At 53.1% G+C, this 25,287-nt stretch overlaps 2 protein-coding genes across 2 annotated transcripts; one reads left to right on the top strand and one right to left on the bottom strand.

Moving 5' to 3' along the window:
- Positions 1-777: 777 nt before the first annotated feature.
- ZBTB4 (zinc finger and BTB domain containing 4) lies at positions 778-23,930 on the bottom strand. Its single transcript, XM_054995096.1, has 3 exons — positions 23,790-23,930; positions 12,296-12,378; positions 778-8,223 (listed from the first exon to the last, which is right to left on the bottom strand). The coding sequence occupies exon 3, from the start codon at positions 8,206-8,208 to the stop codon at positions 4,465-4,467; it is 3,744 nt and encodes a 1,247-aa protein (XP_054851071.1). The 5' UTR covers positions 8,209-8,223; positions 12,296-12,378; positions 23,790-23,930; the 3' UTR covers positions 778-4,464.
- LOC129340005 (basic proline-rich protein-like) lies at positions 23,309-24,175 on the top strand. Its single transcript, XM_054994549.1, has one exon. The coding sequence runs from the start codon at positions 23,309-23,311 to the stop codon at positions 24,173-24,175; it is 867 nt and encodes a 288-aa protein (XP_054850524.1).
- Positions 24,176-25,287: the final 1,112 nt, after the last annotated feature.

Below are 25,287 nucleotides of genomic sequence, written 5' to 3'. Positions count from 1 at the left end.
GCCGGCCCCCTCCCTGGCAGTGGGCGCGGGGCTGCATCGGGCTGAGCCCTGCGGGCGGCAGGGCGGCCTGGCCGAGTGGAGCCTCCCTGGCCAGGGGCAGTATACCCCGCGACGGCAGCGACGCAGGCCCCCTCTGGTCGGGGGTCTCGTCCAGCCCTCCCTCCCCCTTCGCCGGCGTTGCTTTTGCGCCCGGGCCAGCGGTCACTGGCCCCGGGGGAATGGCTCTGTTTGCCCAGGTTGCAGCACAGCGGTGCCAAAGCGGTGGAGTCAGGGCTAGGCCAGGGGCATTGCACCCTCGCCCTGCGGCCAGCGCCCTTCTTCTGTGCCCCGCCCTGAAACTGGCCCTGCTGTTCCGCCCGAGCCCCTCGGTCCTCCCCCCCCCCCAAGGCCGCAGCCAGAGCCCAGCAGCGCCATTTAAAATGATTGCTGAGAACACGCCCCCCCCCCCCAGTGCTTGGCTGGTGCAGAAATGCACTTTTGGACCGGCCTGCCTGGCCTGTCCCCTCTGCCCACCTCTTGCGAAGGCCAGCCCACCACTGCCCTGGAGACCCTGACCCACTGGACCAAGCTGAGGATTCGCCCACTGCTCAGAATCCGGCCAGGGGAGGGGGTCAAGGAAGGGGAAGCCTGTCTGGAACCCGCAACAGTGCAGACGACCTCTTATGGGCAGAGGGCAAGCGCAGGTCAAATGGCCCCCAGCAGAGATCCCTGGAGATTACGGCCTGTGCCCACTACCTGCCTGCGTGAGAGGAGGGGGCGCCACGCCAGCCTTTTGGGTTGAGCATATAATTGTCTTTTTATTTTGGAGAAGTTATTTGAATTACACACAAAGATGCAGAAAGATAAATACGGCATTTGTCTAACAGACTTTTCACACTGTCACACTTGGAACAGAGACCGGGAAGAAGCAGAGGAATTATTCATCATCATTATTATCATCAACAATTTTTTTTTTGTCATTTTCTGTTCTTTTTTTTTTAACCCTTGGTATTTATTTTCCTGGTTTTTTCCCCCTTAAACGGCTTCAGTAAATCTCTAAAGTGCCATAAAACTAGCTAGAGGTGCTTCTAGAAAATAAAAATAAAAGACAAAGGTACATTCAGTAGCAAACGCTGAACAATCACCGAGGCCCCCCCAGTGACAAAGTGCAAAAGATCGGAGAGACGGACAGCTATGTACAGATCAGTGACCGCCCTTCTGCCCCCCCCTCCCCGATGGCCCCAACCCTTCCCTCCCTACTGGAGGGGTGGTGGGGCATCTTCCCCAAATAGCTTTGGTGCGCTCTTCCCCTCTTCTCCCCTCCCTTTCTCCTACCCCTAGAGCGCATTAAAGGGCCCCTTCTGGAAACACATTGCCAGATTGCAGGAATTGGCACTCGGGCTAAACGGGCCTGGGAAGGGCTGAGGCCGTTGCCTTGACCTCCACCCCTGTGGGAAATGGGACCTGCCAGACTTCCTTCTTCGCAACAAGCAACCACAACCCGTTGCACCAAGTGGAGCACAGCACTTGGCTGTCACTGCAAGCAAGAGAAGGGTTGTGTGAGGAACACACGGAGGCAGGCCCTGCACTACAGACAAACCAGTTTTATACCTGTTCATTGCAACAGCTCCCACCCAAGAAGGCAAGCATGCAAGACTTCTAGGAAAGGGCCCCAGCTCTGGTTCCCCAATGGTCTGCCTGGGCCATGCATGGGGAGGGGGCCGGGCTCCAGCCGAAGGGCCTGCCCTTTTGGTAGCTCCATGCAGAAGGCCAACCCCAAATGGGCACGTTGTGGTGGGGAAATCTCGAGGGGGCTGGGGGCAGGAAGCACTGAGATGGGGGGGCAGAGGTCTGCATTTGCTGCATCGCAGCAAAGGGGCAGAGGAGCTCTCTCCCACAGCGGATTGTGGGCCTGCAGCAGCCTGCGTGGGAAGGGACAATGGAATGCGGCATGAAGGTGCCCCAGAGATGACTGCACACCGCAAAGGGATCTGCACTGTTGCAAAACCGGTGGGAGGGGATGGATTTCTGCACTTCCTCTGATGCTGCAATGAACCCTGGTGCATATATGCACACATGCTTCCTTTGTGGTGTTACCAGTTCAATGCAGCAGGCGTCAACTTGCACCAGCGCAGCAGAATTCAGCACTGCAGTGTCTGTGGGCTGTGTGTGTGAGAGACAGAGGCGGCATTTGCACTGCGGTCCCTCCATAATGCTCGTGCACACTGAGGGATATCGCAGGCATTGTTACACCAATGCCGGTTTGCAGCTGCAGCCCTCTCTCCCCTCAAGCTTTGGAACAGGGCTGAAAGCCTCTTCCGAGGAGAGCAACAGGAGCCCTTCCCGGGAGGCAAAAGGCAGAGGGCCACGTGTGTGTGTGTGTGTGTGAGAGGGAGGGGGCCATGGGAGCAACAGCAAGATGATGGGGGAGGGGAGCTGCCGCCTTGACCAGACTCAGACCCCCCCCAACCCCCCCTTCTATTTTCTTTTTTCATCCCTGGTGCCTGAAGTCCCTCTATATTGTTTTGGAAAATTGTTCTGCTTGCTTTTTAAAGTTCACAGTTTCCTCTACAAGCTGCAATCCGCAGTTCCCCACCCCCACCATGACCACTTTATAAAAATTTTATTTATGTCATTTAATAGTCACTGGTTTTGGTCCTTTTTCTTTAAAATGCTTGTACTGAAACCTGCTGCGAGTTCTTCATCTGGGGCAGGGGAAGAATGCAGGAGGCCCGAGGATGAAAAGCGGTCCACATTTTCTACCCTTTGGCTTCTCGTGTTAATGACTGACATTTTCCTTGTTTGTTTTAAAAAAAACCAGTTCCCCAGACCAAGCAGGATTTTCTTTTGGAATGCAGCACTGGGGAATCCGTTGTGTCCCTAATCCTAAAAAATATCCAAGACTAAGTTTTTGGGCTCATAGCAAGGCAGACAAAAAGGGGGAGGAACGTACGCCCGTTAAAACCGACAAGACTTGTGCTGGGATCTCTTTCTTCTAAAAAGCCCTTTCTTCCGTCTGGCTCGTAATGCCAGTGCGTGCAATCCACACTGGCAAGCACACTCATCCGCCTTACAAATGCCCCCCCCCCCTTTTCTGCCTGAAACTCAAGACTCCATCGAAGCCAAACCGATGCAAACAAACAAAAAAAGGATGTCCCCCCCCCACCCCACCCCCTGCTGAATAGAGCAGGAGATGCACACTTATTTCCAAGCAGGCAGTTTAAGGATTGAGCTCTTGAAAAACCTAAGGAGGACTTTTTTTTTTTTACTGTTAAATGACATTTTTAAATTTCCAGACTAGTTCTACTGCTGCGCTTAGGCTGTCTGAATGGGGGGGGGGGCATCTGTGAAAGGAAGGGGCTGCCGGGAGAGAGGCTGGAGGGGTAGACCTGTGGGAAGCATTGCAAAAAGGGGACGAGGACCCCCCCACCCCACCCCACCCCAGGAGGGACAGTAAGCAAGGTGAAAATCAAACCTCAGAGTACACAGTGGAACCCGGTCTGCTTGCCCACCCCAGCCAACTGGGACAGCAGGGGCCATGAACGCGGCTGCCCCTTTCCTTAGGAGGGCCAGGTGAAACACACACCCAGCTGGCCAACCTCTGACATTATGGGCTAGGGAAGGTTCTGGAAGACCCAGAGTCCGCAGAAGAGCTCCCTCCGCTGCTCGGCGGGACGCCTTGCCTCATGCACGCTCCCCCCTGCCCCCCCCGCCCCGCCTTCCTCCGTCCAAAAGGAAAATGTGATTCATCCCATTCAGGCTGCAAAACAAAAAACCTCTGGTGCCGGCTCGCTTGGCAGCTGCAGAGCACTGAGAGCAAACAAGAGGCCTGGCCGGGGGGGGGGGCAGAGAGGAGAGGCGGAACAGGGCTGGGGAGGGTCCCCTTCTCTGCAACACCCCCACCCTCCCCTGCACAAAGACCACAGGATGGGGCTGGGGGGAGGACAAGACTGTAAGGGGGGGGCCACCTGGTGGGAGGGTCTGAGATCAAGCTCCGCCCAGAGCCCACGCCCCTCCCCCTGCTCTACGTGGCCCTCCCCGCATGGCAGGAAGTAAAGGGGTGGGCCACCCATGCCCGGAACTGAGCAAATATTGCCATGTGCAGGAGGGGAGAGGAGGGTATGGCTGTGCAAACTTACTCTGAATTGTGTCTACTGAGCAAGAGGATAGTCACAGGGGGCCGGGGAGGAAAGAGGGATTACCCTGTACCTATATTTGCTACTTTTAAGTTTACCCTACCATGTGTCCCACTTAACCCGCCACCACTGTGAAGCAGGGGGGCTTACGGGGGCAGCACGTCCTGCTCCCCGCTGGACTAACAGCAGTTAGTTACAGCCCAAACTCTTTCCTTCGATGCTCCACACTCTCCCCCCCATTCCCAGAACGAATGGGGGGAACGTTTTTATCCCCTCTCCTACCACAGACTGTCTTCCCCCTCAATTATCTCTCTGTTGCCTTTTCTCCAAACCAGCCATTCTCTGTCCCTCACAGCAGGTTGCCTTTCTTAAGCCGCTCAGAAGCTGCCGGGTCTCCTCTACTCTCCCGAGCAGCGCTGCCCCCAATCGCCATGCCCCCAGTTGACCCGGCACCTCCCTCGTGGGCTTCGCTCCGGCACGGATTCATCGAGTAGCTGAAGACGCTGGGCAGGAAGGGGAGTGGCTGCCCCTTCTCATCGGGGACGACCATGTTCAAAGCCACCGGCAGGGTGAAGTTGTAGGGGTAAGTGGCCAGGAGCTGGTGGCCGTACATCAAGGGGTACGGATCAGGGTAGAAGCTGACTTTGCCGTCGCCCTCGCTGCTGCCAGCCGCTTTGCCCACCGTGTTGAACTGGATGGCACTGGGATAAGCCAGGAAGGAGGGCTGGTCCTCCAGATCCTTCCTGGTCCGGCAGCTGCCAGGAACCAGGAGTGGCAAGGGGTACTCCTGGACCGGGTACCGATCCTCCTCGACCAGCGGCGGTGCCAGAACCTGTTTCTGGACCAGGCCTGTGTGTGAGATGACAGGGTCTTGGAGGGAGTGGGACAAAGTTGGTGGCCTATCAGCAAGGCTGGTGGCAGCCTCCAAAGGGGGTGGAGGAATGGGCAGCTCTTCGCGAAGGGGGGATTTGCTGTCACTCAGCGGCGGTGCCCTCTCCTCTCCTGGCACCGGCACCAGCGGGCAGCCATCGGCGGGCTGCATTTCCATGGCAACTGGTCCCTCTTCGGGCGGTTCCTGCTGGGACAGGAGAGCTTCGCCGCTAGAGGAGGACACCTGCATCTCTTGCGTGGTCTCCTCCTTGACAACTGGCGATGGGGCTGCTGCAGGGGGCACATCGGTGGTCTTCTTGGAGTAGGCAATGACAGTGGTGAGGGCTGGCAACGGGGCATCCTCAGGTTGCTCGCCCTCGTGCCGTTTCATGTGGCGGCTCAGCGCGGCTGCCGTCTTGCAGACCTTGGAGCAGTGGGTGCAGGTGAATTTCACCAAAGGTTTGCGGCCTACGCGGTGGGGTGTAGCCAGCAAAGGCATCGGAGACTGGTCATCCGTGCCAAGGCGGCCATGAATCCTCTCGTGCTTTCTCAGCTTCTTCAGGGCTGAGAACCGCTTACTGCAAACGCTGCACTCGTGCTTCCAATCGGAGCCCCGCCCACCCCCAGTTTTTGGAGGGGGCTCCATCCCCTCACTTTCAGAGGCGCCTCCGAGGCCTGTAGACACTGGGTCGCTGGTCCCCACACTGACCTCCTCCTCTTCCTCCTCGGCTTTCTCTGTCCGTTTCATCCAGCGCAGTGAGCGGAGCTTACGGCGCCACCGGGACTTCTTCACTTTGGGCGCAGCGTTGCCACCGCTGCTGCTGCCCCCGCCGCATGCCTTCCGTTTGGGCTTGTAGCTGTAGTATGGCCTCCAAAGCTGGTCCTCCGTGTCCCCTCGGTCACTCTCCTCCTCGCCACTCTCATTGGGGTACACCCTTTCGACGTGCTTGCCGTGGGGGGCCAGCACTGGCAGCTGCTGCTTCTCCCCGTTCTGGTCCCTGCCAAAATCGAAACGCTTCCCGCCAACGCGACTGCTTTTGTCCAACATGAGGTCTGTTTCAGAGATCCGTCGCTTGACTATGGCTTCCTCGCCAATGCGCACGGTGATCTGGCAAAGTGGGGCAGATCGGCTTTCCGAGGCAGTGCCCACATACGCTGGCTTGGCCATGTAAGTCATGGTACGCCCGACACGTGGCCCCCTTGCCCGGTGCCCGTGTTCACTCCCGTTCTCTTCTAAGGCCTGCTCTGCTGCCTTCTGTGACTGGATGTACTCTTTCAATACTTGCTTTTTGATGGGCTTAGCCACAACAGTGGACGATGGTGGTGGCGGTGGCGGCAGAGGACCGGTATCTGGTGCTGTGTCTGAAGACTTGCTGTTGTATGCGATCACAGAGGGGGCCTGGGCCAGCACCGAAGTACTATGGACTATTACGGAAGAAGTTGGGTGCCCGTAGGCAATGACTGTGGGCACTTCCGTGCCCGGTGGTGCTGGCCGCTTAGCCTGCTGAGCCTTTCCACTGGCAGCTGGGAGCCCGGGCATCTCTGGGGCACCTACAGGGTCTGGCTGCTGAAAGCGTTCTGTTTCAGGCAACTCTAAGGAACTGCTGTTGGTGGCGAAGACGGAAGAGACGTTATTGGTACCCAGCGAGGAGACCAAATTGCCATCCAAGGAGTCCCCATCCCCTAATGCCAGGGGAATGGGCTGAGCTGGGAGCAAGAGGTTATCCGGCACCAAGCCTTGGCTGTAAGTCTTGTAGGGCCTCTTCTGGGAGCGCATGGGCAACAGCCGGTAGAGCTTGAGGGCGTTGAGTTTGGGCTTGTAGCCCCCGTTGGGGGTCTTCTCCGAGGAGATGAGGCCAGGATTGATGCCGTGGAAGGCCTTCTGGTGGGTCTTCAAGTTATAGTAGGTGACAAAGGTCTCCCAGCAGAAGATGCATTGGTAGCGCCTCTCCCCCGTGTGCCAGACCTCGTGCTTGGTGCGGTATTCAGCCAAAGCAAAGACCTTGTCACAGTAACGGCACGGGTACTTCCGTCGCCAGGAGTGGACATTGGAGTGGCGTTTGAGGCTTGAGAGTGTCATATACGACCGCTCGCAGACGGTGCAGAAATAGATTATGTGGCCATCCACTACTTTGACAAAGTGGTCTTGGTCAGAGATATAGTCCAGTCGTGGCAAGCCCCGGTGACGAAACAGAATGCCCTTCTTGGAAGATGACGATGCTGCTGCTGCCGCCGCCTTGGAAGGTAACTCTGGGTTTGGCAGCGCCTCGACCACGGAGGCCCCCTCCTCTGGCTTCTCTGCTTCCTTGCACAAAACCTCGTGCGTTTGCAGTCTTTTGATGTGGATAAAACTCTTTCCACAGTGACGGCAAGACAAGGAACGCCGTGTCCGGTGAAGCTTCACATGGAGGCTGAGCGCAGATGCCGTAGTAAAGGAGCGGCTGCAGCTGCCGCAGCAGAAGGTGCTGCTGGCTGGGTAGGAAGCACCTGACGGGGACGAGGAAGAGGAGGCCAGTGTTTGGGCTGTTTCAGCATCGGCGGTGGCTGCTGAGGGCTTCCCAGAAGGCTCATTATGGTCCCATTCTACACTGCCCTTCAGCATGAAAGCCAGGTCAGGTGGTGGTGCAGGCGGGGCAGCCACCGTGGCCACAGAGCTGAGGTTGTAGAGGATCTTAGCTGTCTCTGTTTCGGTGTCAGGGTGAATGTCCTGCACAGGGCTGGTTGCTTTGGACAAATCCTGGAAGCAGAGAGGGCTGGAGAGCTCGTTGGAGCGGGAAGGGCAGGTGAGGTCAATCGGTGAGCCGCAGTGCCTGGAGGAAACAACACCTGAGTCGTCCATCTTGGCATCAGCCAAGGGGTCATCCAAGTTCTCCAAGCGGGAAATGCCCAAACGTCGGCCAACGACACCAATCTCCTTGGCGGCAGCTGGGCTGGGCACAGAGAGATGGGAGTTGTAGATGAAGTTGAGGATATCGGAGAAGACCTCAGCCTGGATGTCTGGAAGCTCCAGGATTTGGCTCGGCTGCCGACACGTTGACTCCTCCAGAAGGGCCTCCTTAAAGTAAGGGCTGGAGGCAGCGAGAACGTTCTTGTGGGCCTTGAACTTTGTGTCTTCGGCGATGATGGTGACGTCACAGAACTGGCCGCGCAAACGTTGTTCATTCAGCTGGGTCAGAAGGGCACTGGCGTGGCCAATGTCCGTGACCTCCACAACCGGAGCCATCGCGCTGCCTCAGACCTGCAGAAAGAGAGAAATCCAGAGGAGTTAGCCGTGTTAAGTCTGTAGTTGCTAAACAGTAAAGAGTCCAGTGGCACCTTTAAGACTAACCAACTTTCCTGTAGCATAAGTTTTCGAGAACCACAGCTCTCTTTGTCAGATGCATCAGTTGGTTAAAGGTGCTACTGGACTCTTTACTAGAAAGAGAGGGGGAGCTCATCACACCTGGACCCTCTTTAAAGGAACAGGGATGTTGCAGCTTAGCTATGGGAGGCAGGACCCACAGCTGCTGGACTCTTCGATGTTTTAGCAGAAGAGAGTGCGGCCCAAGGGGCTGGGCTTTCATCAGGGTGGGCACAGGGGAGAGGGAGGAGGACAGCAAGCCTGAAGCACATGATGTCCTGAACAGAGAAAGATCCAGAGGAGTCAGCCGTGTTAGTCTGTAGTTGCTAAACAGTAAAGAGTCCAGTGGCACCTTTAAGACTAACCAACTTTATTGTGGCATAAGCTTTTGAGAACCACAGCTCTCTTCGTCAGATGCATCAAGAACCACAGCTCTCTTCGTCAGATGCATCTGACGAAGAGAGCTGTGGTTCTCGAAAGCTCATGCTACAATACAGTTGGTGAGTCTTAAAGGTGCTACTGGACTCTTTACTATTTTGAGCAGAAAAAGGAATCCAATGGGTGAAAAGACAGGAGCCAGAAATAAAGGCTTTGAGTCCTGCCTAATGGTTGAGGAGATGTTGGGCACAGGGTTAGAGGGCTGAACTGGAGCCTGCTAGGTGGGAGCACGGAGTGTGGGAACAAGGAGTTCAGACATCCACACATCCAGTCTGGGAAAGCAGCCTAATAGCAGGTTGTATTTCTAACCAACTAGTTCCTTATGTCTGTGTTGTAGGGAAGGAGAAAGCAGCCGGACTCTGGGGACCAGAAAGGCCTAGTTTCTGTCCGCAACGTGACTCACACAGGAGGGCACAACCTGGCATTTCCAGGGCAAGGCACAGCAACAAGTAGGGAGTGGGGAGAGGTCCCCCCTCTTCCCCATTGGGGCCAGCTTCTCCTCCCCTTGCCTTCTTCCCTCTCCTTCCAGATTTGTTCCCCCCTTTCGGGAGCCATTTTGCTCAAGGAGTTCCCCCAGCTGGCAGCCTAAAATGGCTGAAGGAAGCAGAGCCTTGTGCCAGCTTGGATTAACAGCCGATCTGCTCGCCCAGCCCCCTCCAGATCCAAGCAGGCACCGATGCTGGTTCAAGCAGCTGGCCCCATCGCCCGGGACGCTTGACTAGCTCCTTTTGGCCTGGCAACTCTTCATGCCAAGCGCTGGCACTCTGCCTGGTCTTTTGCACTTAGCCTGGTCAGTGAAAGCCCGCTTTCCCCCAGCGATGTGCATGAAAACAGGGTGAGTGTGCATGTCAGAGTGGGCTCCCCTTGTTGCCTCACACACACTGCTTCCGCTCTCTCATCCCTCTTGTGTGTTTGTGTGTCTATGAGAACCACACACTCATACAGGCTAAAGGGACTCCGAGCAAGTACTGCAAGTGTGCTTGTACCAGGGGATGGGATGTGTGTGCATGTGCATGCCACACAATGGCAACAACAACTCCTTGAGAGGATATCACACAAACACACCCGCAAGCACAATCCCTTCCTGGCTGTGACAGGAGTATCCAAACGGAAAGGGAGTTTCTATGGAAACAGGATGACGGGGGAGCGAGAGAGACGAGGGGGAAGGGGCGGGAGAGGCGGTGCTGTGGTGGGGATCAGGAATCAGCAGTGTCGGGGACCGGTTGGACAACTGCAAATGGGCAACGTGGAGGATGCTGCAGAAAGAAACGGCCACTGAAAGGTGCCTTTGCCAAAAAAAAGGAGCCCTTGGGAGTGAATCTGAAGAGGATATACACTGTGGCGGTTCTCCTGGCACAGATACCAAGAGATTTTTGAATCGCTGGGACCGACACTCCGGTTCCTCAGCCCCAATTTCTACGCTTTCCAGCAAATCCTCCGGCCCTTCTCAAGTCAACCTCTCAAACCATAGGAGAGCCTCTATTTAGCTGCTTTCTACTGCTGTTGCCCCAAAGGCCATCACAGTCCTACCTGCACAAAGATCACATTGTGTCCAGCTTCTCACTACGGATCCTAGAAGATCACAGAGATCTTGTGGGGAAACCTGATGGCCCCAGTCCTTGGAGTACACAAAGAGTACTTTGGGGTCCCAAAGATCTACAGCAGATCTTTCTGCCCTCCTTTCAAGGAGAGGAAGCGCGTGGGAACTGGCTGAGAATGAATGCAGCACGGATCCCTTCTGAACAGTGCTGGGGCTCAGGTCCACTTGCAAACTGCAGCCTCTTGCTCAGAAACCCACCCCTGTAGAGGGGGCCACGTAATACCTTCAGTGATGAACAAAAAACACGCCACACAGGTATTTCCGAGTAATATTACTCAGCATACTCCGTGGCACAAGTTTACGACTTATAAGCATAGAGAATGTAAATGAATAAAGAAACTAAATGAAACGAGGAAGAAATTTGCACACTGCATATTCCACAAAATTTGGGAAAATTTCGCCCTCTTTCCTTCTTTGCAAGAGCCCCAATGAAACTCTGAACGGATGGATTTTTCTTGCATTTGCCGTTCCCCTCTTGTCAGTGAAAAGCACAGCCAAGACCTGGAGAGAAATGTACATCCACGAAAGGAAGGAAGAAAAACAAGAACGGATTTTCAAGTGACTGGCCTAGGAAAGGGAGGGAGACCGCAAGAACAGGTTTAGATTCAGGGGATCTTGGAATCAAGTCCTGCGCTTTGCTTCCATGCAGTCTAAGATGGAGGGGCAGGGGAGGAGGGCGGAAAGGGAACAAAGGCCCGAATGCTGAGCATAAACAAGAGGACAAGAAGGATGGATTGGATGGTGAGTCACAGAAGCGGAGGTCAGCAGACTATGAGGAGTGGCAGCAGTAGGGGGGGGGGTCCGATCCAAGCATCCAGGGAAAGTACGCTCGAGGCTGGGAGGGGGACACTCACCTGTGCCAGTGAACAGGGCTTCCTTAAAAGCAAAAAATCAATCCCATTGCATGACCTGAGAAACTGCCCACTACAGGAAAAGAGAGTTCCCACCCCGTCCCAAGGCTATGCAATGGTGGCCTGGTTTCCAAAGACTAACACTTATATAAAATTCCTGCTCAAGACTGTCTCTGGAGAGAAATGGGCCCCACTATGTACTATGATTAATCCTATAGTTTCTTATCAACCAGGATTTTTTTTTTCTTTTGCAACTGACCACAGCCAAATGGCCCTGACCTAGGAAGCCCTTGCTTGGAGCCAGGATAGGCCATGCCCACCACAGCCCTGTGAATCTCCTTCAAAGAAAAGAACACCGAGTTTTGTGGCACCTTAACGGCACTGACCGCAGGATTCAGATCCTAAAAGATGTTTCTAGAGAAGAGAGCTGGCAGCTCAAGGGCCTAGAGAGGAGATCATAGGAGGCCCAGAGCCTAAAAGAGTCAGTCAGAGGCCTAGATTCTGCCATTGTGGGTAAGAGAAGACCTGTAAAACAGGCAACAGCTGGTCAAGATCTCCAGACTTGGAATCTATTGTTTTGGTAAGCTGTGTCTTAGTTCTAGATAAACATGCCAGGTTACTGGGAGGAAGGGGGTATTTCTAGACGTATTTTTAAAGTTGGAGATAAGATGGCTTTCTGGATCCACCTTTGGGTCTACAGGAAGTTTTAAATTATAAGAAACCAAGCAGTAGGCCGAAAGTTCTAGAAGAAGGCAACAAGCCAAAGAAAGGCTCTAGAAAACACTGGACAGAAACAGAGCTAAGCTTAGCCTGTACTGCCATGGAGATGTGCAAAACTAGAAGCAACGAGATCTGTGGTTGCCATAGGGACGGGAGCTAGAAGTCGTGGTTGGCCTAGATAGAGCCACTGTTGCCTCAGAGAGTGAAAAGTAGTAACTGGCCTACATACAGCCAGGGTTGCCATGGAAACCTAGTGGGCCTGGAAGCAGGCAGCATTACCATAGAGACCTAAGCAGGATGGGCTAGACAGAACTGAACTCCAAAGGGCCTGATGTGGCCCAGGTGATGGGAGGCCACTTACCTGTATAAGTTGACCACATCTACTGGGCGTCTGTGTTGCTGTTTCTCGAGCCTCCGTCTCCAAATTTGCCTGGACAGGACCCTCTGGGGTGGGGGAGAAAGAGATGCAAAACATTACCCTAAACTCAAAACTATTTGTTACCAATGTCCCAACACCTCACCACACAAACCTACGGAAAGTTAATATTCTGTAGTCAAACCAGTAACATGTATGCAACTTAGAACACGCTGAATCTCCACCATGACGAGGGGGAGGTTGGAAGGTGGACAAAAGGAGTGAAATAACAAGCAAGAGAAGGCATGGGGAAAATGAAGGCCTGTGATGGTGCAGCATATGAGCCAGGGGCCTGAGGCAGAGGCCACATAAAAAGGACAGGCTGGGCATAAAATCTTCCTCTGTCCTCCAGAAACGGAAGCTTTTATTATTTATTTGCTTCATTTATACCTCACTTTTCCCCCCAGTGGGGACCCAAAGTGGCTTACGTTGTTCTCCTCTCCTATCATCACAACAACCATGTGAGGTAGGTTGGTCTGAGTGTGGGTGACCAGCCCAAGGTCACCCAGCAAACTTCCATGGCAGAGTAGGGATTCTAAACTGGGTCTCCCAGATCCTAGTCCGGGGTCTCCAACCTTTTTGTCCACGTGGGCATTTTTGGAATTTTGTGAGGGGGTGGTAAGCGCCATCCCAAAATTGCTTCCATAGAAAGCAGACCCAAACTCAAGATGGCTGCCTCAGGAAGTAGAGTCAAACAGAATGCCTCCCTCCATGCACCACCTGGAAGGAAGGAAGGAACTGAAGGGGGAATGAAATCACACACGAAAGCCCAGCTGCTTACTAGTCCTCCTGGTCCTACAGTGGAAAACCCTTTCCCTGGAAAGAGGGCAGCCAACAACAAGCCCTGTCTTACAGTGGTCCTGCCTACTCTCTGAAAACCTTGGTGAGCACCATGGGCGCCATGTTGGGGAACCTTGTCCTAGGCCAACACTCTAACTACTACACCACGCTGACTCCCAACACAAAACAGAGGCTAGAGGTACAACTGTTCAGTTGTATCTCTAGCCTCACTCATAAGGACTAGAAACAGGTTTTGAAAGAGAAGAAACAATAAGTCTCCATTCCGAGGAATCTGGATTCCATGTGCACAAGTTACAGGAGACAGGCTACTCTGACAGGAAGGGGCCGGAGTCTCAGCTTCCATTCTGTCAAATAAGGCAGAAACTGCAGCATTGGTTAGGAACTGTCTGTTATGTGCAATCCCTCGGACCCACTGACCAGGGTGGAATAAAACTAACAAACAATTCCCTTTTATTTATAAACAAAATGCTACGACCTCTTTTTTTTTGGCATCACTTGAAGAAAAAAACTGCTTATAACATCCTTCTCGGAAATATTCTGCCTGCCTGCCTGCCATTTTGACAGAAAAGTTACACACAATCACAAAGCCTCCAAGAGTTTCCATGTTTATATAATAAAAATGTGACTCACCCTTCCCCCCCGCCCCCCGGCTTCTATGCTTAGAACTTTCAAGTTTTAAGACATTCAGATTACTAGAAACACACCCACAAAACAGTTTAGAGTATCTTCCCTATACCTCTAAAAACCTGTAACTGGGAGTGGATGACAAGGGGAGAAATCAATCAATCCCAAGTTGCTCCAATATTCAGTCCCAGGAAAATCTTAGCAGCTCACTGCCGCTGCTTTGATAACTTAAAAACATTGTTTTGCGCATTCTCAAAGATTATACAACTGTGATGTTCAAAAATGCCAGTCCTTCCCCTTCAATGCTCTCAAGCCTGTTGGTTCTTAACCACTATAAGCCACAGAGTAGGCCCACACACGGTCTCTAAACTGCACAGACAAATTTCCTCTGTGACCTTTGTTGTACAGCATTCATAGAACACCAGTGATTGCATTATTTGCTCTGGGCTGCAAAATCCCCTCCAGACAAAAAGGATGGGGGGGGGGCTTGGAATAAATCACATCCAGGCTCCCCTGGCCTGTGTCAACACTGAAGGCCTCACTTCCAGAGCAGAGCACAGCAATCTACGAGACCTTGATCCAAGCATCAGCTATTCTTCCACTTCTAATAATCCGACGTCATTCCGCTTCACTGCAGGATCTGAAATGCTGGCTCCCCCCTGCCAGAACCCCTCCCCACCTCCCTGGAAAAGGCAGAAGGCCCAGCTCCTGGTCTTAGAAGAACTGCAGCAGCCTGCCCCATTGCAGTCAACACAGCCTACGGCGCCCTACAAGTTTCTGTGCGTCTCTCAGCGGTCTGAGTGGGAACCCGATCCCCTTCCATTTCCGGAGAGCCTGTGATCTCAGCAGAGCCACTCGCGCACTCCTCCCAAGCTTAGCTGCAGAAGAATGCGGGGGGGGGGGGGGAGGGAGGGCATCGTAGCTGCCAACAAACAGGAGGCCGCAGTTTCCAACAGCCATGGGTGGACTGCTGTATTCATGCAGCGTAACCCTTGCTGTGTAATGGATCTGGGCAGGAGGGTTATTCGGAGGGGCAGGTTGCTGTGATCAGTTTGCACGTGTGTCAGAAACTGGAGCCTCTTTCATGCGTGTGTCAAGATTAGAGGTGGGTGTAACTGAAGACGGTGATATGATCTGCCACACTTCCACAGTCTGGCTGGACTAAAGGGGAGGAAATGTATTCCTGCACAGGATGGGGAAACATCACTGAAGATAACCACCGTGTACCCATTAGGTGCATTTAGATGTGGTTTGGGTATGTGGGCCAAGACCTATCCGCGTAGAGTGTGTAGAGTTTGTATTTTTTTGTATTCAGCAGGCATGCCGTTATTTCAGAGAGTAGGATGTGGTTGGGAATACGGAGTCTGGCAGTCAAGTTACGCTGTCGGGTGCATGCCTGCACACCTTGCGGGACGTCTTGTAAATGCTACACAATGCATGCCCTAAGGTAAGAGAAGACGATTTAATGGCAGGCCAAAGTGGATGGAACTTGCTTGTGTGCATCAGACAGGGAAACAGAACTGCTGTATAAATTATTATTATTAATTTATATACTACCCTTCAGGATAACTTAATGCCACATTCAGAGCGGTTTACAAAGTTATTATTCTCCCAACATGTCTATACAGTATACAATGTATAGACAGCCAGTGTGGTACAGTGGTTAAAGTGTCAGGGTAGGATCTGGGAGACCCAGGTTCGAATCCCCAATCTGCCATGCAAGCTCACTGGGTGATCTTGGGCCAGTTGCACATGCTCAGCCTAGCCTACCTCACAGGATAGTTGTGTGGAAAAACTGGAGAAGAACAATGTAAGATGCTTTGAGTACCCACCGGGGAGAAAGGCAGGGTATAAATGGAAGTGAATAAACAAATATACATCTGGACACAAATGCATGCAGCATTTCAGGGGGGCAGTTGGGAGCCATTTGGGGGTAACTGTCAGGCACAATCTGATGCAAGAGGTCTTGGATAACCTTGATTGTAAGTCCTGCGTAAAGGCCAAAGGTCTGGAAACATGCAAGGCCTGCATCTGGTGAGACCGCCGGAGCAATTCTGCAAAGCACTGAGTCATACGAAACAAGACTGTGCATCCCCACATCTGTAAATGAGTGACAGAGGGGCACTCAACAAAGCAGCAGCAGGGCAGGGGGCTCGTCAATTAGATTTTGACAGACTGCAGCCTGCCCCACGTAACATCAGGCAGGGTCCAGCTGACGTCACTGCAAAGCAAATAAATAACCCCGATGGATTATTTCCTCCCCCCCTCTCCTTTCAAACAGGACAAGAAAACTTCTCTTCAGCCAAAGGAAGTGGCCAAGCACTCAGGAATCATTAACCAAAAAACAACACCAGGTGTCACCATAGAAACGCCAACACTGTTCTCTCCCGCCCCCCCCCCCCCCGCCGCCCAAACAGAGCAGCGGCTTTCTTTCCCTTCCCCTTCCGTTCACCCTCTCAGGGCTGAAGATGTGGCCCAGAGGCCTTCCTAGAAGCAGCTTGCAGGACAACCACATGACGGACATCAGCTGCCACCACAAAAACACAAGCTCTCGAACTCAGGTCCTAGAAGGGGGAGAAAGGGACTCGCTCCCATTACAAGCCACAAATATTTACATCGCAGTTACTTTAAGCATTAGGCATGCCCACGCCAAGGCTCACAGCAGCCAGAGCCAATGGGATGGCAGGGAGGAAAGGCACTCAACAGATCTGCATTATTATTGGCTAGTTTGTCCATGATGTCATGCGTCTCCTTTCAGCGCCCCCCCCTTTACAGTATCAAAAAAAACATTAGAAAGCCAAACACACCCGCCACTCTTTAGAGGGACACACCCTCTGTAAAATATGCACACCAAAAGACGCCAAACACGCCTCTTCATACACACACACTTCTCCAGGCAATCATGAAACAAGCCAAAACACAAAGAACTGGCAGAAGCATTCCCAAGCGTGCAAGATCCCTTGCTCCAGAGCTCTGGCAGCATCCAGAAATGAGGCCCTGGTGTGAATTCTGTACCACAAAATCTTACCCAAAGCACCTCAGTGCTCCCATGAACATATAGTCCAACACACACTCTGGACAAACACACCTTCCAGTGAGGTATAATGGACTGGAATCTGGGAGATCCAGGTTCGAATCCCTGCTCTGTGTGCTGGCAGCAGGATTGCTAGATCCGGGTTGGGAAATTCCTGGAGATTTTGTTGGTGGAGCCTGGAGGGGGTGGAGTTTGTGGAAGAGAGGGACCTCAGTGGGGTCCAATGCTATAGAGTCCACCCTCCAAAGCAGCCGTTTTCTCCAGGGGAACTGATCTCTGTGGTCTGGAGATCATTTGTAATTCCGGGAGATCTCCAGCCACCACTTGGAGGTAGGCAATCCTTGCTAGGTGGTCTTGAACATAAGGTTGCCAGCTTCCACATGAGGCCTGCAGACCGCCAGAATTACAAATGATCTCCAGGGAACAGAGATGAGTTCCCCTGGAGAAAATGGCTGTTTTATATGATAACATTCAATTTATATACCACCCTTCAGGACAACTTAATGCCCACTCAGAGCGGTTTACAAAGTATGTTATTATTATCCCCACAACAAAACACCCTGTGAGGCGGGGGGGGGGGGCTGAGAGAGCTCCTAGAAGCTGTGACTGACCCAAGGATCTCCCAGCTGGCTTCAAGTGGAGGAGGGGGGAATCAAACTCGGCTCTCCAGATTACAGTCCTGCGCTCTTAACCACTACACCAAACCGGCTTTAGACATTATATTCCGCTGAGTCCCCTCCCCTCCCCAAACCTTGCCCTCCCCAGGCTCCACTCCCAAATCTCAAGAATTTCTCAGCCCAGAGCTGGCAACCAGCAGTCACACACACTCAAGACTAACCTGCCTAACACGGTTGTTCTGTTGTGTAGATAAAATGGAGGACCAATAACCTCCTTGGAGGGAAGAGCGGGTAGGAACGTACTGAATAAAACCGCAAGAATTCTGGACACCAAAGGGTGTGGCATACACGTGTGAAAGGTGAACTGTGGCAATCACAAGTGTGTTTACACAATCCAGAAACACATTAAGTCAAGATTCGAGCCCAGCAGCACCTTAAAAGACCAACACGAGGTTCAGGGAGTCAACACTCCGTTTGTTAGATACAGACCCTTGAGACTTGGAAAGCTCCACCTCTGGAAATCTAGTTGGTCTTTTAAGGTGCTGCCGGGCTCGAATCTTGCTCTTCTACTGCAGACCAACACGGCTACCCACCAAAACGGTGCCTGAAACTGAAACTGAGACTGACTTAATGTGCTCTGCAATTTGTTTTTATAGTTCTGTTTTAAATTTGTATTTATTGTTGTTCTTGCTATTGTTAGCCACCCTGAGACGGTTCACGGAAAGGGCGGGATACAAATAAAATAAATAAATAATAGGAGCCCTATTTGCCAAGATGCAAAAAGTACATAGTAAGTTCAGCTGTATAGCTGAGTTAGTCTGTTGTAAGAGCGGCCACTGTCGAATACTGTATGAGGCCAACTGGCTGCTCAGTGGCCAGCCATCCCTTGGGTGTTCAGTGGTCCTGCACGAGCGAGTTACCGCCTGTACAAAGACCCCCTAAAACTCTGGCCTTTGTTGACGAGCAAGAGGATGTTTTGCTCTAGATGTTTTCCCTCCGCCGAAGAAAAAAGGTGAGGAACGCTAAGGACCCTGGACTATCTAAACTTACAGAAAGGAGGGAAGGATGGGCAACAGAAAAACTCAGCGGGCATGAAGGAAGGGGCATCTTTCTGTAATGATACGGCAGAGCAGGAAATGCTATCATATGGGCTAATCAGCAGCCCTTGCGCCACAAACCTGAGATCGAAAAGCCCTGTGGCTTGGATCCATGCCTCAAAGGCAATGCAAAATTCCACCTTTTTACCACTTTTTAAAACAATTTTGGCATCACACGGCCCTCCTCAGATTCTCTCAGACAGGCAGCCTCAGAGAACCGGAGGAGTTAGCTGTGTTAGTCTGTAGTTGCAAAATAGTAGAGTCCAGTAGCACCTTTAAGACTAACCAACTTTATTGTAGCATAAGCTTTCGAGAACCACAGCTTTCTTCATCAGATGCATCATCAGATGCATCTGACGAAGAGAGCTGTAGTTCTCAAAAGCTTATGCTACAATAAAGTTGCATCTGACAAAGAGAGCTGTGGTTCTCGAAAGCTTATGCTACAATAAAGTTGCATCTGACGAAGAGAGCTGTGGTTCTCGAAAGCTTATGCTACAATAAAGTTGCATCTGACGAAGAGAGCTGTGGTTCTCGAAAGCTTATGCTACAATAAAGTTGGTTAGCCTCAGAGAAGGTTCCAGACAATCCACGTTCAGATCCCCACTCTGTCATGGAGCACACAGGCTGACCTTGGGCCACTCACTCTCTTGTAACCTCACAGGGTTGTTGTGAGAAAATCGAGGTGGGGAGAGCCTTGTATGTCACCTAAGCTCCCTGGAGGGAGGGAGGGATTAAAATGTGCTAATTAATTAATTCAGAACAACTGTCAACCATTGTTTTGGCATTCAATAATGGCGAACATAAACTAAAATCTCTTCTTCAGTGGTTAGTGTATTGGATTAACAGTGGGAAAACCCTGGTTCAAAGCCCCATTCAACGATGAAGCTCACTGGACCTGTTAGTGTCTTGGCCTGACCTGCCTCTCAGTATTGCCACGAGAATAAAATGGGAGAGAGGAAAACCATGGCTATGGCTGTGGCAAAATAGCTACTTTGCACGCAGAAAATCCCAGATCCAGCGGGCAGCCACTGCTGCGACAAGGACCAGGCCGAAGGGGATGTGAAAGACCTTTCTCTACCAGACACAGCCAAGCAGAGAAGGATGAACTTCGGGGGGGGGGGGTGTCAGACTTGAGAGAAGGCTGCTTCACATGTTCGTTTACGCTACCCTGCACCCCTTGGAGAAAAGGTGGGATTATAACATGGCTGCTTTGGCAACGTTTTCTCTGGACGGCATCCACTATTTTGGATCTTCTTCATTTCCTCGGCTCCCTTTCTTTCTGTGTCTCCCCATCTTGCTATTTTCTCCTCCACCATAATAATTTCTCCTATTAACCATCCTGATTGTGAATAACAAGAGGTGGTTTCTGGGTGTGAATCACTTGCTAACTCACATTAAGTGACCACGAGTGCATGTTCTGACTGAGGGCACAAAGGACAGTTAAAACATGCCGAGAGGTAGCAAGCCTATATGAAATAATCTCAAATATTGACCTCCAGTCATGTTTGACATTACAGAGAAAGATTTCACAACAGGAGACCTTCTCCGGACATTCTGGGGCTTCTGATTTCCAAGCAAGGCCTGTTTGACGTTCAACTGCGATGCTTTCCATGGAGGAATGACCTTTTCTGTCTGAGATTGTTCCCGTTAGCAGCAAGAAGGCGGCCTGACTCATAACAGCAGCGAGAAGGAGGCAGAACTCAACTGACGACGAAGGAGAAAAGAACGGGGGGGGGGGGGGCCAACGCAACAATTAAGATCAGAAGGGCTGGCTACCCTCCAGGGAAGAAACAGGCAGAGCGGCCGCCCTGTGCCTGGAAGTGCCCTCTGTGGAGCCTGGCATCAGAATAAGATGGCTGCCAGCTTGCCACAAGTGCGACGTCAGCAGCACTTGGCGGGACTCCTTGTGCATGCGCTTGCGCAACAGTGTCCCATCCTGGGAGCTTATGCTCATAAAGGAAACAGCGTCTATCAGCAACAAAGCTTTCCAAAAATTAATCCATACCTATTTTCTTATCCTGTGGGTCTCTGTACTGAAGAACTGCGCAACTGGCTGCTGGAATGCCAGATTCAGCATTCTCGGTTTTGGCATATCAACAGAGATGCTGTAAGCAATACTGAAACTAAGGCGACGCAACAATGAGATTTATGGTAGGGTTTTCTAGCGGGGATGGAAATGCGTATCTTGATGTTAAAGTTTACATTGTTCTTCAACTGAGAAGCACTAGCATTTATGAGGAGCTATTTGCTCATGTGATTCCAGGCGCAAGTAACCTATTTTCATCTGGGAAATGGCTACAGATACAAGGCCTTTGATGGGAGACAGCAGTGCATGCCGGTGCGGACACACACATGCACCCATTCACTTTTCAACTTCAAACCTGAAGCGCTGCAACCGTTACTTGAAAATGCGTGGCCAGGCAGCATCGCTTGCACACACCCATCCCTCTCCATTTACTGCACAAGCCCACACCACCCTTGCACTTCTTGCACTGCGTGGCATGGTCCCTGCAGGCCCAAGATAAGTATGTGTGCTGCATAGATTACGGGGGGAATGGAGGGAGCCAGTGGTTTCACCTTCAAAGCCCCCTCTCTGTCACATCTTAAGATGGGTGCCCTGAGATATAGAAAAGCAACTCACACTTATTTCTTATATCTATAACTTCAGAAATATAAAATAGGTACTACTTAAAATAAAAAGGGTGTGCGCGTCTGCTATGCATGCACGCATCACATGGAAGTGTTAGAAAAAGGCAAAACAGGCACAGCAGTCGGTACCTTTGCTTGCGCATTACTTGCGTCAAGGGGTGATGCCATTTTGTATTGACGTTGATTGGGTCTTGTTCTTTCCCCACTCCTAGTCTCAAACCTCTGAGAAAAGCGCACCCTGCTTATACACAAAGGCAGGGCTACACAGAGCATCACACAAAATCCTCCAGATACCGCGGCGCTTTGCTCAACATAGCAAACAACCAGGCACTGAGCACTGCACAGAGTTGCGCCGTTATGCACAAAACACATACTACCGTTTACAAATGTGTACAACATACAGCAGCATGCACACACACTCTGCAACATGCTACACTTGTACGTCCGCTCAAAAACCTACTTCTCACAAACATACGCATGGCTGCCATCAAAAATTCATTGCTAAATATGCATCTTTCTTCAGCGTGTATGCACACCCTTTGGCCTGAACCTCAAACTAGATCCATTTGAGAGTCCTTGAAAAGTGCGTGTGGAAAAACTGGCTGCAGGAGCAAAGAAAGACGTATCTCAGGAATCCAGGCTATGGAACAGTTGGGGCATTTGAAGGATATACAAAAGGGTTCGTGGGGTAAGACAGCATGGGGGAAGGTACGCGCAGAGCTATGTTTATGAAGAAGGTGAACTGTAGAGGCATGGCTTGAGGTATAAGCCAGGTTGTGAAAGGATATAAAAATGTATTTGTGTCAGGGCAGTGGGGGCGTGGCTACAGGGTGTGCCTGTGTGTTATGGGGAGGGGAGGCGGGGGGGGGGGAGGGAGGGAGGAAGAATTTGCAAGAAAAAATGTGTTTGCATGGTTGTGAGGAAATTTGGTCCAAGGAGAGTGGAGAAAACTGAAAATGGCCGAAAGGGTGTGAGGCATGTACATAGAGGAAATCAAAACAAATGTGAATCAAAAGGAAAGTTGGGAGTATGGCCTAGCGGAGTGCTCAAACATGCGCATGGCTACCAGGATGGCATGAAAGGCACAGGAACAATTTTCTGTGATGAAATTGGGAAAATTTTCATGCCTCGAAATGAAGAAATGGCCCCCATGAATCAAGACGCACTTTCCCACTCTGTGCAGTGAACGCTGAAAATGTTTCCCCAGTCCTGCCTCAGAAGTGTGCGATAAGACTTCAGCGCGCGGAAGGCCAAAGTGGCTGGATGAGGGGAGGTAAACATCGGAGGCAGCTTTGCCACACAGTAGGTTGAAGTGGAGGCACTCAAGCAGCAAACTCTGGGTGCCCTTAATGGCAGGAGAGCGGGAAGACCAGGCCAAGGACAAAAACAATCCACCGGGAATTGCTCTTCCACACACCCAGCTGGAACAAATGAGAGCCATACAAAAGCATGCTATCCTCCATTTCAAAGATGCTTGGCATGGATTGTGACCCATGTTAAAATTACTTGCCAGACAAGTGCCTCTTTGACTTTGGGCCTCAGGCACCAAAACATCTCAGGCCCAACTCTGGTCAACAAAGACCTGGAAAAGAAGCATCCGTGAGGCTTAGCATGCAGCTGCAAGTCCACACACGTGCACTCTATTCACATGTGTGCGTATGACCGATGTGGGTTACTGCTAAGACTACAGAAAGAATGGAAGGGAATGTACGTCATCAGGGATGTGGAAGCATAATTCTGAGCATGCATGCGCGAGTCATGTGGATCTGTGTGTGGAGCCTGTGGAGGGTGGGAAGGTCTGTTCCACGCATCCATGTAAAAGGAGTGTGACCTATAGTTATGGGAGTGACAGTTTTTTAAAAAGTGTGTGTGAGCTGCGTGCAGATGCGCATGGGAGAGGCTGAAGAGGTGCCAAGGGTAGTCCTGGGGGGCTGTGAGAAGCGGGGTGTGGACAAGAGATGGGGAGAAGCGCCTGCGAAGGCCGAACCCAACAGGGGCCACGGCTGGGAGGGCCTGAGGCCGGGGTCATCGGGGGTCAAGAACATCCCGGGGGGCCTGAGAGCGGCGCCAAAGAAAGCCGCGGCGCCTGCCCGGTGGGTCCAGATCAGGGGATCGGGGCGCGGGGGGGGGGGGGCGAATGAGGTCAGCCTGGCCGCTCTCTCCGCCCCCGCCCAGCGGAGAGGCCCGGCCGTGTGCGGCTGGGCTGGCCTCCGCGCCAGGGCACTTGCACCCCGGCCCCACCCCGCAACTTCTCGGCCAGGCCCCGCAGGAGACGGAAGGAGGCACCCTCCGGCCCCCCGCGGGGAAGCAGCCGCTCCAGCGCCCCCCGGGCCGGGATCCATCCCAGCCGCCCCCTCCCGGGTCAGAGCCGGGGCCGCCGCCGCCCCCTCCCCAGGCCTGCCCCGCCGGAGTTGCGCTCCGTCCCCGCGCACCGCTCCCCACGCCGAGATCGGGGGCGAAACTTTGCCCCGCTCGGCCGGAGGGTCAGCCCGACCCGCCGCCGCCTCCGTCCTCGCCGGGCCGGCCGCGCAGCGCCGGAGGGGCGCCGGGCAGGGCTCGGCCCGGGCAGGGCGGCGGCCGTCCCGGAGCGGCGGGGAGAGGCGAGCGGGGGCGCCTACCTGCTGGCGAGCGTCTGGAGGTGGCAGCCCAAGATGGAGGCTTCTCTCCCCGCCATTCATGCTCGCAGCTGCTCGGCCCGGGCCGCCTCGCCCTCGCTCCGCGCTCCGGCTCCGCCGCCGCCTTCAGCCCAGCCTCGCCGCCGCCGCCGCCGCCTCCCCCTCTGACATCATCGCTCGCCGGCCCCGGCCCGGCTTCGTGCGCAGCTCGGCCCGCTGGCAGCGCAGCCTCCGCAGGACGCCACCTGCCGCCCCGCTCCGCTCCCCGGCCCGGCGGTTCCGAGCGGCCGCGCCACGCCCACGCGCAGCCGCTCGACACGACACGGGGAACGTGTGCACGGGGTCACCTTGGGCCGGGCAGCCGAGCCCACCTGCCAGGGCCGTCGTGAGGGTGGCAAGGCAGGCTCCGGGGGGCCGGTCGTGGCGCAGCGCAGCCGGTTAGCCTCAGCCTGAGAGCCAGAAAGGGAGAAATCTGGGGGGGGGGGCGGGGTGTCAGTTAATTTTTTTACATTAATCCGGAGTTTACATCTACAGTAGAGCCCCAAATGCGCTTCCAATCTCTTCTTTCTTATCCCCGCTGTAGAGAGGCTGGGCCTGGTGGTGCTGCAGTGCACTTTGCACATGTTCAGAGGCTCGCTGGCTGTTTTTTCACCTGTTCCAGGCCCAACTCCTAACCCTACAAACAGATACTGGGGCTGTATCCTGTTTCCCCCACCACCAGAAAACTGAGCCCCTGGCGTCACTTTCCAATGAAAAGACGATCACACGGTTGTCTGCATGAAGTTGCTTGCACGGATGGACTTAGAAAGGGGTCAGACTCTGGCAATCTTGAGTAAAAAAAAAAGAAAGAAGAAGGGCACAGGAAGGCACGAGAAGGCATCAGAGCTGGTATTGCACTAGGCTTGAAAGCCGGTTTCAGTGTCATGGCTTGCTCTCATGGAATCCAGTGAGTCTGGTTCTCTGGCGGACCAAGCTCGCTGACCCTGGAGATGCGCCAAAGTCTGAGCCCAAACATTCAGGCTGCTTTTCAGCAGATGGTGTTCAACTGGTTTCAGAGTGACCCTAGAAGGGTTCTAGGCTAGCCCTGTTACCCTTTGATACAGGTGTGGCCGGGGCTCTGGTTTCAGCTGATCCCTGCTGGAGTCATTGGAATCACGGGCCATTCTCATGGGACCGCCTCTCCCGATACACGCCCCAGAGGACACTTCGATCATCAGACAAACAGCTACTGGTGGACCCTGGTCCCAAGGAGGCCTGTCTGGCCTTGACTAGAGCCAGGGCCTTTTTGGTCCTGGCTCCAGCCTGGTGGAACTTTCTGACTCTTGAAACCAGAGCCCGGCAGGATCTGTTGTCCTTTCGCCCGGCCTGTAAGGCAGAGATGTTCCGTCAGGCGTATGGTTGGGGCTGGGCTTGGCCTCCGCCAGCCATATGGCTCTCATGCTGAGGCTAACCGGTTGCGCTGAACCACAATCCGGCACCCCGGAGCCTGCCTTGCTGCCCT

The sequence above is a fragment of the Eublepharis macularius genome, chromosome 12, assembly GCF_028583425.1.
Source record: "Eublepharis macularius isolate TG4126 chromosome 12, MPM_Emac_v1.0, whole genome shotgun sequence".
Classification (NCBI taxonomy): Eukaryota; Metazoa; Chordata; class Lepidosauria; order Squamata; family Eublepharidae; genus Eublepharis; species Eublepharis macularius.
This window is presented reverse-complemented; position numbering and strand designations above follow the sequence as displayed.